Here is a 15,608-nt window from a genome sequence, read left to right as displayed (position 1 = left end):
TGGGCTCTTTTGGATGTCTGCTGACAGGCAACCTTACATGGCAGGGCTGGCTGGCTGGCTGGCTGTGGGCTGCCTTTGTGCTCTGGAGACTCACCTAGGAGGAGATGCTGTCTGTGAGAGGTGGGACGGGATGGTTTGGAATTAAATCTGAAAGGTGGCTGAACAATCCATTTAGATCCATCCATATTCCTACAGTTTTGTCATCATAACTCACACGAACCCACATTGCAAGAAAGGAACCAGGTGGTGTTTGGGGGCTAATCTGGCACATTGTGAAATGCAGCTCAAAGCAGGTATAGGGAGAATGTGGTTTACCTGGAAACAGGAGTTGTGATTCGTTCATTGACTTCCAAAGGAATCTGTGGCTGAATGAAACTTGTGGAAGCCCAGTTTCTTCCACCAACCCCAGCTGAGGGAAGACTTTATAAGATCTAGTTTATTAGTGTTTGTTTTTCAGGGGTGATAAAGAAAAAGAAGAGTTTAGATTTATGCCCAGCCTTTCTCTCCTATAAGAAGCCTCAAGGAGGCTGACAAACTCTTTTCCCTTCCTCTCCCCACAACAGACACCTGGGGATGTAGATAGAGCTGAGAGAGTTCTGTGACTAGCCCAAGGTCACCCAGCAGGCTCCATGTGTAGGAACGGGGGGATCCAGTTCACCAGATAAGAGTCCAGTGCTCATGTGGAGGAGTGGAGAAACAACCCTGTTCTCCTGATTAGAGTCCACCTGATGTTAAACACTATACCATGCTGACTGTCAAAAGAAAGACGACAGGGATGCCTCCAGCCCACTGGCTTCCTAACATGGAGGATGGCCAGGGGGCACAAAGGAAAGAGCCAATAATTTCCAGAACCACCAATCCCCAGTCACCGTTTACAAGTTGAAAGTAGTAAGTACAGTTTACTCCAAGGAGGAGGGAGGGGGAGTCAGCGCAGCACACTTGGATGATGGACTCAGACTGAGGAAAAGAGATTGTAAGCCCCTTTGAGTCTCCTACAGGAGAGAAAGGTTTTATATTTTAAAGCTTTTGTGGTTTTCTACCAAACAAGGCACTAATTACATCCAGTCATCACAAGGGGAAACACATTCTATTTCCCTGTTTTGGCCCTCAGGCAGTCATGGCTGGTAGAAATGAGATCCTTTGCCAGGTGTACCAGGAGCCGCTGAAGCTCTTCTGTAAGGACGATGAAGCCCTCGTCTGCATGGTCTGTGTCAAATCCGGGGAGCACAAAGATCACAGGATCCTTTTTCTTGAGGAGGTCTCTCCAGAATACAAGGTAGGAAATCCACAGGGGAAGAGGCGTGGATCCTTGTCCTTGGTCTTTTGTGAGGAAATTACCTGCAGGTTCTGCCTTGTAACGAACTGAGTCCAGACAATCAGAATCTCCTTAAAAGAAAGGGATCTTTGTTGCAAAGCTTAGGTCGGTCCAAGACCTTGTAGCCAATGAGGCAAAAATCACAGATAGAACTTCAACAGAACTCTGGCCCAGCCCCCTCAGACATATTCTCACGCCCGGCCAGGCCTGTCTGGGAAAAGCGCCAAAAGAGAAGCAAGCAAGATAGCAGTAGAACAGTACAACAAACAAGGCACTCTAACAGGTGTCAACAGTAAGGGTACACATTCCAATTCCCACTTCACATGCCTCAGCCTCTGGGCCCAAATTGGGGGATCAAAACACCACTCCGCTGACTCCTTCCTGGCTTGGTGGCTCCCAAGGGCATGGCCTCCTGCCCCCTGCCGTGAGTGTGGAGATATGATGAAGTGGGGTGATTGACTCACTTCCTGCCTGGCTGTGGTGACATCATCTAGTGAGAGCCCAATGCTTGGCGAGGCAATGAGGGGCAACTTTCACTTCCCTTATTTTAACCAGCATCCACACACAATCTCTCTCCCTCCTCTCCGGCCCAACAGCTGCAGTTGCTTCCACACAGAGTTTCTCCTGTTTTGGGGTCATCTTCCTTGGCCAAAGAGAGTTTCGGAAAGTGCGGAACGGAAAGCGTGCGTCTAGTTCACCCCTTATGGACCATTTTGCTTCATGTGTGTTTTGTAGTAAACTTGTAAGAAAGGAACCAATTCAGTTTTGGGTCTTTCCTCCCCCAGGAGAAGTTCGCCATCTTTCTGGATATGCTGAAAAAGGAGAGAGACAGGATTGTGGTGAGCAAAGGTGGCACAGAGAGAGCAACCGAAGGTAATTACCGTCCAAAGCGCACCTGTCCCATTAGGTCTAGTAAGGATAGATTCTACGACATAGTAGGAGGTCTGGGAAGTGAGATAGATTACAAATAACAGAAGAAATTTGCAGCCCCCCATTTTTTCCTATTCTCGGGTGTTTTTGTTTGTGTCAGAATCACTTGACTCTCCATGGTGCTCTGTGCTGTGGGGTAAATCCTGGGCACATGAAACCATTTGTGCTGATTCCCCATTTGAGTCAATGCACCAACACTGGGAGGCAGGAGAAGTCCCTGAAAAGACGGGAGGGTCTCTCCCTCCTGAAGGAATGCTGGGTAGAAATGCTGAGAGATACTTCACTCCTAATTCCTGGACCGGGCCAAGGGCCGCTCAGCCATTGCTGGTTCCAAGAGGGAGAGTCCTTGGGATGCTCAGTGATGTGTGGATTGTTTCCCCTGCAGTTTTTTCTTGTCCAAAATGAAGTCACTTCATATTGGGGGAGGGGGAGGGGCTCCTAAGCTCTGTTCTGCTAAAACGCTTATCTGAAACCCTATTTTGTTGTCATATTGGAGAAGTGTAAAGGGGGTGTCAGCACATGGAGGGTGTTTTATTGGGGAAACAAATGGTCTGAAGAAACCCCCTTCTAGTCTCTGCTGCAGACAGCGCCCTCTGTGGCTGAAGGAATCCTTCCAGGACTTGTATTTTGGCCCTCAGGATGAGTCTGTGGAAATCTAAGGAATCCTCTCATTCATATGGAAGTGATCTTTGTGAAAGGCCACAGTGGCCTTCCGACAGGAGTCTCCTAAAGGGCCTCTTCCCACTACGAAGACCAGCTGCGTTTGTTGTGCTGGCCTGATTCCCTTCTCCTTCCATTTCAGAAGCAAGTGACTGGAGAGAAGCGACAGATGGTCACCAACTTCAGAGAACTGCACTCGCTTCTGGAGAAGCAAGAGAACCGTTTGGTGGCTCAGTTGGAAGAGGTGGAGGAGGAGGTGGGAAGAAACAGGGATCAGCATCTCATCAAGTTTTCTGAGGCACTCTCCTCTGTGGACAGCCTCATCCAGGAGGTGAAGGAGAAGTGTCAGCAGCCGCCCACTGAACTCCTGCAGGTAAGAGGGGGCGAAAACAACTCTGGCTCCCCTTTGGGGAAAAGCTGCCTCCATGTCCTCTCTGTTCATCCTTCACTTGGCACAAAACCAAACGAGCCCTATTTGTACTGCTGGCAGGTTTTCCCCTCTCCTCGTGGTCTACTTTCCTATCTGCCGTCGTGATGGCTTCCACCCAGTAGGCGAGACTAAAATGGAAAAAATAGAGGGACCATTTGAAACCCCCTGATAGACTGAGGCCACTAATCTTCAATGTCAGAAGAAGAACAAGTTGTCTGTTTGTATGACAACCAACAATCTGGGGAGCTACATTCCATTCAAACCTGGTTCATGGGATTTGGGCCCAGAATGACATGTTCGACTCCTCTTCTCTTAGTGCCTGGATCCACCCTTCCCCTCCCCCCTATGAGAAGACATTTCTGGAACTTTTAAAGAAAAGGGCAATGGCTAGATTGTTCTGGCGCTGTAACATTATCTGTTGCACTCATTACTAGTTTTAGTTTTTTAAAAAAAATAAAGTGCAGGCTGTACCTTTCCAGTTATAATTTTGCACTATTTGTACTGCTGGCAGGTTTTCCCCTCTCCCCGTGGTCCACTTTCCTATCTGCCCTGTTTCATTTCCACCCAAGCCAGGGCAGACTGGAAGAAATAGAGGGACCATTTGAACCCCCCTGATAGACTGAGGCCACTAAAATTCCATGTCAGAAGACAAAGAAGGTTGTTTGTGTGACAACCAACAATCTGGGGAGCTACATTCCATTCAAACCTGGTTCATGGGATTTGGGCCCAGATGTTACAGCACTGCAGGAAAAGAGGGAAAGAGCTTTAAAAGTCTAAAAGATGACATGTTTGACTCGTCTTCTCTCAGTGCCTGGATCCCCCCTCCCCCTCCCCCCTCAGAAGACATGATGTTATCATGCTACTGGAATCTACCTATTATTTTGCCCTCCAGTGGCAAGAAGGAAAATAACAGACAGGACTGAAGCAAGGAAGGTTGCAAGGAATGCCTCTGCATGCACAAGTGGCCACGAGAGTGACCCACTCTTCCACATGTGGAGAAATCCCTGTGTGAAAGTAGCCACCATTGAGTCCTCAGAGCAGATCACACAGCTCTACTCTGAAATGGCCCCACTTTGTTGATATTGAGCTCCTGGAGATTCCCACCCACTTGATGGAGACAGACCCCTGCCTTTGAGTGGCGTCTGCTGGCTGAATGCAAGAAAAGGGCCCGAGTGCAGAATCCTGCAGGGTCTGAGGGGTTTTCCTGGTGTGGCCTTTGAGCAAGCACTGAGGTCTCTCTTCTTTCTGTCTCTGCCATTTTTCTTTAGGGTGCCAGGAGCCTCTTGCAGAGGTGAGTGGATCTTTCTCATTAACGTTCCTAACACTGGGAGGGGTGTGAAGAACGTGGTCCTTCAGGATTGTGTGTGTTTTGTGTGTGTGTGTGTTAAGTGCTGTCATGTCGCTTCTGACTCATGGCAAACTGATGATTCAATGTCCTGCAAGACGTCTGATCATTAACAGGTCTTGCAAACTGAGGGCTGAGACTTCCTTTGTAGAGTCCATTCATCTCATGTTGAGTCTTCCTTTTTTCCTGCCACCTTCCACTCCTAGCTGTGTAGAAGACGGGTCCCCAGCCTCTTTGAGGCAGCTGGCACCTTTGGTATTCTGTCACGTTGTAATTGGCACAGGCACAAAATGGCTGCTGTAGGAAGCGGAGTCAGCCAACAAAAGGATTCCTGCAGCTTACCTTCCCTCCCGCAGTGAAGATCCTAGTCTTGAGGTGGTAGCTGCTTCCAAAATCACATGAAAAAATACTCTAGAAAATACTGTGTTGGAGTCTCCTCAATAACATTCATTCTACAAAATGGCAGTCTGGAAACTTTATTTGTCCTGAATAATGCCTTGATTGGTATTGGTGAACAACGCTTTCACGGAGCACTTTTAGAGGCTGCATCGCTACCCAAAGTGGTGCTCGGGGGATGACCAGCCCGTGTAGAGCGAGTTACAGTAGTCTAACCTGGAGGTGACCATTGCATGAATCTGGACCTGGCCCACCCACCCTAGCAGAGGGAGGGGGAGGTGAGTGAGAGGTGGCATGCAAGGGAGGGGAGGGGTGTCGGGTGTCTCAGGAGCTACAGGGAGGTGGACGTTGCTCTCTGAAGAGCCTCGCAGCCTGCTAGTGTGGTATACTAGTTAAGAGCAGTGGGTTCTAACCTGGGGGAAAGGGTTCAATTTTCTGCTCCTCTGCATGAAGCCTGCTGGGTGACCTGGGGCCAGTCACAGTTCTCTCAAAACCTTGACATGATTTTCTCCAGGTGTGAAGGAAAACCAAAATTCAGGAATCCAGTGCGTTTTTCGCTTGCACTGAAGTGGAAGATCTGGGAAACCTCAAATCCAAATCCCCTTTTGGAGGGTATCATGAGGAAAGTCAAAGGTAATGAAGAAGTGCTGCAGGGATTTCAGACTGGACATCAGATTGGGCCAGATGTGTTTTAGTGCCTTTCAGGTGGTTTGTTTCAGGGCCTTCACCTTTTGAGCCCACGGCCCCCTTTGGAATTCTGACACGGCATTGTGGGCACAGCCACAAAAGGGTGCCACAAAATAGCTACCACTAGTGAGTAGTTGAGCCAACTAAGCCACAAATCAATTGCATATGCCGCTGCATACCTTTCGTAGCCAATAACGAGTGTAGGAGTCGGTTCGAAGTGCTGCCCAAGCAACATTTTTAAAATGCTGCTCAGCCATTCAGAAGCCTTGTGTGGCAAAAGTCTTTCCTCTCCCTGGCTACTTTGTAAAATACTTGGTGGGCACCAAGTTGGGACCCCCTGACTTTCATTATTAGCAGACCCGGGAATGTGGGAACTGTTTGTACCAATTCACAAGGCTATTTTAGTTCACCATGGAAAGTTTTGTGTTCGGAATTCTCTCACAGATTTAGTTTAGAATTTCATGATGTGGTTTTTCTGGATTTTCTTCTGTGTTGCTGCCCTGCAGTCATTTGTGACTGTGCACTGTCCAACTGGGAGGTAGTGATAGAACAGGGGTAGGGAACCTGCGGCTCAAGAGCTGCATGTGGCTCTTCTGCCCTTGCCCTGTGGCTCCACGAGCCACCGGCCCCATCCTTCTCAAAGGCCCTGTGATACCAACTGCCCACGGGTCAGGCTGGGCCGCGGCTTCCTCTCTCGCCCTCGCTGGAGCAGGGTGTGTTGCTTCCGGGCGGCCGAGGAATCCGAAACCGTCAAGCTTTCATCTCTTGCTCTCGCCCTGCAGGCAGCAGGGCAGGCGCATCCATGCGCTTCTCAGAATGAGCGGAGTAAAAGGTTAAAAAAACCCATATATATATAGTGTTATCTTTATTTTAAATGTCAAAAATTATTTGCGGCTCCAAGTGTTTTCTTTTCCCGTGGAAAACGGGTCCAAACGGGTCCAAATGGCTCTTTGAGTGTTTGAGTGTACCCCTGTGATAGAAGGAAACACCCCCCCCCCCAATGAAAGGGAGGGGGAGGAAACTGCCCTTCAGGGCACCCACACATAATGGAGACACCCACCCAACCCCTTTCAGGAACTTCTACCCCCATTCTCATCGACAGTGTGTTTTGTGGACCAGCTACATGGACCTCGTGCAGAACTGTCCCCTTTGACTGAGGTATATCTTTCTTTGCCAGCTTTCTGTGCCATGTCCAAAGCTGGAAGTCTGTTCACTGAGTGGTCTCAAGGGGACTGATCATGCTGTCTTCAGCAGAGTTACACCCCTCTAAGTCAGTGGAAATCAGCAGGTTTAGAAGGGCATAAGTGTACTTAGGATGGCACCATGGAATCTCTGCTTGGAAGGATCCATTGTTTAAAAGGAGTAGACCCATGGACTGCAGTCTTTGACACACTTTCTATGTAGTGAGTTTCATGTCAAAGTGACTAGTGAACAGAAATGTGAATATTTCCACATACAAAAATGTAGGAAGAATTTCCCCCAGAAGTAGGTTCGACTTAAACTTTCATCTGAAACTCAAAAGAAATATGCCCTCAAGTCACAACGATCTTATGGCCACCTCAGAAAGTGGCTTTCAAGGCAAGTGAGAAGCAGAGATTTCTTTGCCGTTGCCTTTGTCCGCAGAATCATGTTTGGTCCAACCCTGCTTGGTTTTTGGATCTGATGAGATGGGGCTATATCATGACACCTTCCCTCCCCGAGAGAAAAACAAGACAGTATTATTAGCTGATGTTTTTGTCACAAGATTTGTGATGGGCACAAGGGCCTGCTGCTCACTTTCGGTCCCTTTGCTTCCGCAGAGATACTGGATTTTGGACTTTGCCCGCAGGAAGGTATGTTTTCCTTCATAATACCAATTAATTGTTTCTTAAGAAAAAAACCTCCACCTTAAAATGTGTGCTCCTCTACTTGGTGTTTTTCCAGAGAGAACGTGGATGCTCTGGTTTTGCTCCTCCTCATGTTTCCATTCCTGCCACAGGCAGTTCCTTCTTGTTGTGAGGAGGAGGTCTGTCAGGGTGAAAGAGGAGGTGAACTCTGAGGGGATAAACTGCCTCCTTCCACCTCCCTACCACCATTTTGGGAGAACGGTTGGTGGGCCTCATCCCTTGAGGGCTTTCAGAATCCTCCCCATGAGAAGCGCAGACCAGGTTGGGAATCCCGTTCCTCTAAGTGGATTTTCCCACCCACTTTCTAGGTTTCCCTCATTTTCACGGTGCTATAAATTGTGTGTAGGATATATGAGTTTAAGGGGAAAAAGCTTTGTTTATGGAATAGCAGTATATAAAGGCAGACGTCTGGAATGCCATAGTGCTGTTTTCCAGTTGCTCACACCTAATTTTTGTTTGGTGTTTGGGAGAAGAACTGAAGCTACGTTCAGCCGCTACTCAGTTTCCGCTTCAGCTTGTTCTGCTGCCTCCTTTGCTGTTGCTCAGATGCACCTTTCTGGGCAGGAGACATCATGAAGGCAGATGTTTCCTAGCACTGTAGTCTGGACTGGGGAGCTTCCATTTGCCACAATCGGGCAGATCAAATGCTGGTTTAGCTCTGTTTTGCTCCATGTATGTGGACCTGGTTGTCTGATTTGCCTTCATGGAAAAATAAATCTCTAGACTTTTCTGTTGTGACAACGTGTAGGGAAATTGTGATGGAATAGTACTGTAAAACTAGCAAAGTCACATATGACTGTGAAAAGCATCTTTGCCTTTTGATCTCCTGGAGGGAGGACAGGAAACTATGCAGAGGTGCTAGGATGAAACTTCAAAGGCCTAAGTTACCTCATGGCCTGAACAGAGTTTTCCTGAGAAGGGGAAAACAAAGGTTTTTGAATTCCATCTTGAGACGTGATCAGAGAAGCATCTCTGGGCCATGGGTTCCTCGAACGGGACAAAGAACCAAAAGGGACATAACCACCTAAGCAATCCCTTAACCGCAATCATGTTTTATTTCTTTGAGTTCTGTTTTTCAATAAAAATCGTTGAGACCTCAGCTGGTTGGAGTTATTGGAGAAAATGAACCAGGTTTTAATGAAACAAGCGTGGCTCTCCCAGGCTTGCTTTCATGATATGGTGGCAGCTTTTGTGGTCTTTGATACTCCAGGGTAAACACCTTCCTGGATTTGCGGCAGGCTTGCTTTTGTGATTCCAGTGTGAGAGCCTTTCATGATAGAAATGCACCAATTTTTGCTAATTGCCAAGCCCTGGTGGCCCAGTGGAGCGGGGTGGGCACTTCTGGGGGACTGAAAGAGGGAAATCGTGAGGAAACCTGCCATGCAGACATCCCATTGTTACTGTGCTTTATCAGCAGCTACAACAGCAAGAAGGAAACCACTCGGAAATCGCTACTTAAGCCCCTGGGTCCCTCCAGAAGACACAGAGATTGTCAAAGGGAACTGAAATCCTGTTCTGTCTTCCCTCCCCCTTTGCTGTGAAGCACAGAAACTGTTAACGGGGTGTTTTTGATTCAAGGTGTTCTGGGAGACACCTTGTATGAGAGGATTCCTTAGAACAAATAATTGAAGTAAGGAATAAGCAGTCATGTCATTCTTGTGGTACAGGAATATCCCCAAAACAAGAACAAAATTCCTGTAATACCTTCATTATGATTTAAATTGGGACAAATTATTGTGTAAGCTTTCGAGCACACGCGGCTGGATGTTGCAGTTGTTAACAATATAGCAGGGTGAGCAGCCAGTTCTTTAGGCTGTGGTGGGAAGGTCTGATCTTGCAGGCGTCCTCTGAAGGGTGCAGGGAGGCCTTTACCTTCACTTGGTTGCTGACGTGATATTCGTTTGCAGCACGTTCTTTGAGAAGTTGTGTTCAGTCCCGTCTTTGTTCTTCCAATGAAATCCACAATTGTCCCCAGAGCCACTTGAGAAACACATCTCCCTGGCAGGCGGAAAGCCACGGGAACCCCCTTCCAATCTCTGTGTTTTCTTCAGTGTCAGTAAGAGCCAAATTCAGTTTTGAGACGTGTCTCAGATCAGGAGTAAGAACCACAACCAGTTCAACCCATTCTGTGCTCCTTTTCTTGCAGGCGTCCTCTGAAGGGTGCAGGGAGGCCTTTACCTTCACTTGGTTGCTGACATAATATTAGTTTGCGGCATGTTCTTTGAGAAGTTGTGTTCAGTCCAGTCTTTGTTCTTTGAATGTATCATGAAAGCAAGCCTGGGAGAGCCACGCTTGTTTCATTAAAACCTGGGTTCTTTTCTCCAATAACTCCAACCAGCTGAGGTCTCAACGATTTTTATTGAAAAACAGAAAACAAAGAAATAAAACTTAGATTCAGTTAAGGGATTGCTTAGGTGGTCATATCCCTTTTGGTTCTTTGTCCCCATTCCGGGAACCCATGGCCCAGAGATCCTTCTCTGACCAAGTCTCAAGATGGAATTCAAAACCCTTTGTTTTCCCCTTCTCAGGAAAACTCTGTTCAGGCCACGAGGTAACTTAGGCCTTTGAAGTTTCATCCTGGCACCTTTGCATAGCTTCCTGTCCTCCAGGAGATCAGCAAAGATGCTTTTCACAGTCATGTGTGACTTTGCTAGTTTTACAGTACTATTCCATCACGCCTCTTTGGAGAGGAAATCTGTAGTCTAATGGCTACATGTTTCATCTATCCATATAGAAAAGATTACATGTGTTACTTTCCACATCAGTCATCTCTAACTAATACAGAGATTCTGCTAACTACAATACCTTTCATGCATAACATAGTCCTGCATAAGAGTATAACAAACAGAATGAAGAAAATCATGTTAATACAAAACAGAATTTCAGACTAATACATACTTTCAGACTAATAAGCAATGCAATATCCTTGAGCATTGAACTACAAGACTCATGCTCCTTTCAACCATAGTCTGACACCTTCTTCTCTGGAGAAAACACAATAGTATCTCTCCCTTTGGAATTTCTCTTCCTGGTTACTCCATGATGCAACATCTGTAACATGTCCCTAGCCACACTTTGCTTCAATGTGTAAGGCATTACTGCAGTAGGCAAATTCCCGCCCGTGTCAAAGTAAAACACATCTTTTGAAATCTGGAGCAAATTACATTGAACTGATGCTGCTGCAGCTTCTGCATATCAGACCAACTCCACAGCATACTGATAGTCTGCATCCACAGAGAATTCTCTTCCCTCTGCATTTACACATACTGTTGGACTCTGCCGGAGCAACATGCGCCGTATCACCTTGCGGAAAATCTACCGCCCCAGCAAATCACCATTTTCTGCACCAGCGAAATCTCGTTAAAACCCCGCACTCCTGCCCCCATCCCCAGTTTAGCTTGCACGCGCGAATGCTGTCGCCACAGAGCGTGGTTCCGTTTTATTCACGTGCACGTCACCATTGCATCACCCTCGGTGGAAAGTCCACACTCTCTTCAAGAAGCCTGCCCAATCTCCAGGTGGCATCCCTGCTGTGATAGGCTTTTCGCTAACTCCTGGCTCCTGCTGCAAACGTACCGTCGTGTAGAGAAGTTAACCCTTTCAGTGTCATTTGTCTCCCTCTAGCTCACTACAATTAAGTAAAGGCACCACTGAGAGCATCTGGCGCTCTGTTCAGGACTCCTTCTGGCAAAGCTGTCGTCACGCATCCCTTCCTGCTGCTCCTCTGGAGACTGGCAGCCAGAGTCAACCTCTTTCTCCTTTCCCCTGTTCACACAATATTTCTTCTTCAACAACCCAATCACAAAAAAAACATCTCTCTGGAGTTAGTGGAAACATTCATTTGTGCATTTCTAAAGAGTAAGTCAGTACCACCATGAAATCCTTATTACCTTTCTCATGGGTCAAAACACGAATTTTCCCATTAAACTTTTTAAAACGGACATGTAATTCCACCAAATCCATTAATTTTACATCAACTTCACAAGGCAATTTAACATACATCTGCCCTAATGTTTGTATGGGATTTCCTTCAGTAGACCATCTTGATGGAGGATAGATTCGATGCCGTCTCTATTGAGCCAATAATAATTTGAATGGATTGTCCCAGAATCACTGGCTCACTTCTCATTCTTTCTGCCCAGAGTGACTGTTCCTGGGAAATTACTTCCTTCCCAACCATTCTGCTGCTGGATCACTGCTATGGAGCCCATTTTAATCCGTTGGCTCCTGTGAAGTCCACACGCTCCTTGAAACACTTCAGGCTGTCGATTTCTCTCCTCCACACTAGCACGATGCACACCGCTTGCTTCAGGGCTGAACCGCATCCCAGCTGTAGGCTTTTCTATCTCCCCCTTTTGGTTGATGCTGTTCGTTCTCGGCTTCTCTCCGCTTTTCTCCCCGACCAGACACATAGCTTGCATCTGAATGGAACTGCATTCCAGCCATCGGCTTGGCCTCTCCTGAGAGGTTTTTTTCCCCAGCCTCAAACTTTGGGACTGTTTTTTTCCTGGCCCACTCTTTCATGTGCCATCAGATCTGTGCTGTTGATCCAGCATAAAGCTTTAGAGCGCTGCCCAGCTATCCTCACTTTCCGGAACTGCTCTGGTGGGGCCACCTGCTCAAGCCTTGCCCTGGTCCCTCCGCTTCCTCGTAGGATGCTGCTGGCTCACCTCCTCCAAGCATTCATGCTGTCCTGGTAATCCATCCCGGCCTCTGAACGACCCTCAGAGCCTCTGGTTACCAGCTTGCACACCGGAGTATTGAAGATCCCTCAAAAAGCTGCCACCATATCATGAAAGCAAGCCTGGGAGAGCCACGCTTGTTTCATTAAAACCTGGGTTCTTTTCTCCAATAACTCCAACCAGCTGAGGTCTCAACGATTTTTATTGAAAAACAGAAAACAAAGAAATAAAACTTAGATTCAGTTAAGGGATTGCTTAGGTGGTCATATCCCTTTTGGTTCTTTGTCCCCATTCCGGGAACCCATGGCCCAGAGATCCTTCTCTGACCAAGTCTCAAGATGGAATTCAAAACCCTTTGTTTTCCCCTTCTCAGGAAAACTCTGTTCAGGCCACGAGGTAACTTAGGCCTTTGAAGTTTCATCCTGGCACCTTTGCATAGCTTCCTGTCCTCCCTCCAGGAGATCAAAAGGCAAAGATGCTTTTCACAGTCATGTGTGACTTTGCTAGTTTTACAGTACTATTCCATCACAGAATGAAATCCAGAGGCGTAGATACAACGGGGACATCCGGGGATTAATGCCCCGGGCAACCCCTTGTGGTGGGCGCAAAAATTGCAGGTTTCTTTGTTGCTTTTTGTATTTTTTAGTGGTTTTTTTTCCATTTTTGGCCTGCAGATTTTAGCCTAGCAGCACCAGATTTTCAGGCTATCGTCAGGTGACTCTCCTGATGATACCAGACAAGTTTGGTGAAGTTTGGTGCCCCATCCCCCATTGTTTCCAATGGGAGCTAATGGTAGAAGGGGCCATAACTTTGAGGGTCCATAACTTTGGACCCCCAGAACCAAACTTCACTAAACCTGGATGATTTCATCAGGAGTGTCTCCTGTTGGTACCACCCAGGTTTGCTGAAGGTTGGTTCATGGGGTACAAAGTTATGCACCCCCAAAAGTGGTGCCCCATCCCCCACCAGTTATGGACCCCCAACAAGATCTACCAGACCACGTGTCATTAAAGCCCAGATTCTCCTTTCACTTAGTAGATTGCAATCCTTGGGGACTCTGAAGCATTTAAACAACATTGAAAAGTGATGCTGTTTCTAGGATATAGACTCTCATTAATTCCTCCCCGCCCCAAACCAAGCATCATTTTCAACCGTTGATTGTCAGTGGGTTTTCGAGCTGGAGTTCCCGTGGCTTGTGGTCTGGTAAAAGGATCTTGTTCCTAAATAAGTACCTGCATCTGTGGCTCTACCTCACATCTGGCAGCTGAGTGACTGGAGGGTTATCACAGAGAGAAGTCTGTTATAACAGAAGTCTGGACACAGTGTATAACAGACTTCTCTCTGTGATACACCTCTGAAGATACCAGTCACAGATGCAGGTGAAACATTAGGATCTACCAGACCACAGCCACGCTGCCCAGAAAACCCACAACAACCAACATTGAAAATGATGCTGTTGAGGGGTGGGGGGTGGGAATCTACCCTGAAACAGCATCACTTTCAATGTTGTTTAAACTAGGGAGCCCAGAGTCTCCCTTTAAGGTGGATTTAAAAGGAGAATCTGGGCTCCCTAGTTTAAACAACATTAAAAGTGATGCTGTTTCAGGATGGATTCCCCCCCTTCAAAAAATAGCATCACCTTTAATGTTGCTTAAACTAGGGAGCCCTGGGTGTGTTCACATTTGTTTGTTGCGGCATGTTCTATAATGTGATGGTGACTTTGAGATGACCTGGTGGAAAAAGTGTTGCTTGATCGTGGTGGGGGAGGGAGGCTGCCCATATTGGGGGGGGGGCACAAAACTCAGATTTTGTCCCGGGCTCCATTTTCCCTAGCTACACCTCTGAGGCTGCTCTGCCTTTTAATAGGCAAGGCAGAAAAAGCTTAAAGAGGCGGGAGGAGGCCATGATGGGCAGGAGAAGAAAGCAGAAGTGGTCAGAGGGAGACTTTCTACCAGCTGAAAATCTTTCTCTTCTTGTCTCCTCATTTTCCCCCAACAGCAAAAGTGACGCTGGATCCAGACACAGCCGGTCCCTTCGTAGTCCTGTCTGAGGATCAGAAAAGTGTGAGACCAGGAGGAAGAGCTCACATTCTACCTTTCAGTCCTGACGGATTTGAATGTTATATGGCTGTGTTGGGCCGTGAAGGGTTCACAGGAGGCCACTATTTCTGGGATGTCCTTGTGGGAATTGAGGAAGGATGGGCTTTGGGGGTGGCCAGAAATTCTGTGAACAGAAATGAACGGATTGCGTTCTTTCCTGAGAAAGGGATCTGGGCTGTGGGGAAATGGGACGGGTGCTACAGGGCTGCAAAAAACTGCTCTTATATTCCCCTGGCCCTGCCTGGGAAGCTGAAGAAGATCCGAGTCAGTCTGAATTATGATGGGGATCGAGTGGCCTTTTTCGACTCTCCCCGAGGAATCCTCTTATATGAGTACTCTGGAGTCTCCTTCTCTGGAGAGACCCTCCTGCCCTTCTTTTGGGTGTATGGAAGAGGCCACCTCAGTCTCCCTTCTTGAGACCTTTTCCTCACACCAGGAGCACCAACCACAAATTATTATTTCTTAGAAGCTCCCCCCTTTAGTCCTGTCAAGGCCTCTCCAGGCTCCCTGCCACCCAAACTGGCTGGAGTAAAATGGAGAAGTTTTCCCCCATCCCCCAACATTCCCCTTTTTTCTTTGTATTTAATATGAAAATAAAAGTAATGTATTTCACTGTATAAAGAATAACAGGCTGGTTTCAAGGAGAGCTCTCAACAGAAACCCCCTCAGCCTCCTCCAGCCTCCATTCCTCTCAGGCACAAGAGGAACGACTTAAAAGATCCCTCAGAGGAAAATGAGGCTCTGCAAGTTTAAGTTAATATTCTGGAGTTTCTCTTTTTTAAAAAAAAATATTCATGGGACATTGTGTGGATTTGCTGTTCTCAGCATCGTCTTTCTGAAGGGCTCTGAAGATCCTTTCCCTGTTTCAGACACCAGTAGCTTAAAATATGTTAAGCTTATAATAAAGTCGTGTTAGCTTGAAAACTGGGCTTTCTTGATTTTTTGGGGGAGCGGGGCTCTTATATTGTAATTTCCAGACAGTGAGAAGTGTGCTGATCTTTATTGTCTTGAACCACCCCCAATTCTCCAGTTGGACAGAAAAATCTGCTCCCTAAGTTTATTTCAGGTGCCCTTTGAACTTGGCCAGAACAGAGTGAAGATCCACAGACAATAAGCAATAGTTCAATAACAGCTTAATAGTATAGAGAATTTAGAGTTCTGACTCCTCCCAAGGAGAC

General features: G+C 47.1%; 1 protein-coding gene across 1 annotated transcript; it reads left to right on the top strand.

The window, feature by feature from the left end:
• Positions 1-1,117: 1,117 nt before the first annotated feature.
• LOC125429948 (E3 ubiquitin-protein ligase TRIM7-like) lies at positions 1,118-14,847 on the top strand. The gene is made up of 7 exons (XM_048491561.1): positions 1,118-1,276; positions 2,101-2,154; positions 3,048-3,278; positions 4,604-4,626; positions 5,591-5,709; positions 7,563-7,595; positions 14,330-14,847. The coding sequence occupies exons 1-7, from the start codon at positions 1,118-1,120 to the stop codon at positions 14,845-14,847; spliced, it is 1,137 nt and encodes a 378-aa protein (XP_048347518.1).
• The last annotated feature ends 761 nt before the right edge of the window (positions 14,848-15,608 follow it).

This window comes from Sphaerodactylus townsendi, linkage group LG03, assembly GCF_021028975.2.
Source record: "Sphaerodactylus townsendi isolate TG3544 linkage group LG03, MPM_Stown_v2.3, whole genome shotgun sequence".
Classification (NCBI taxonomy): domain Eukaryota; kingdom Metazoa; phylum Chordata; class Lepidosauria; order Squamata; family Sphaerodactylidae; genus Sphaerodactylus; species Sphaerodactylus townsendi.
Note: the sequence above shows the minus strand (reverse complement) of the source record. Positions and strands in the feature narration are given on the sequence as shown.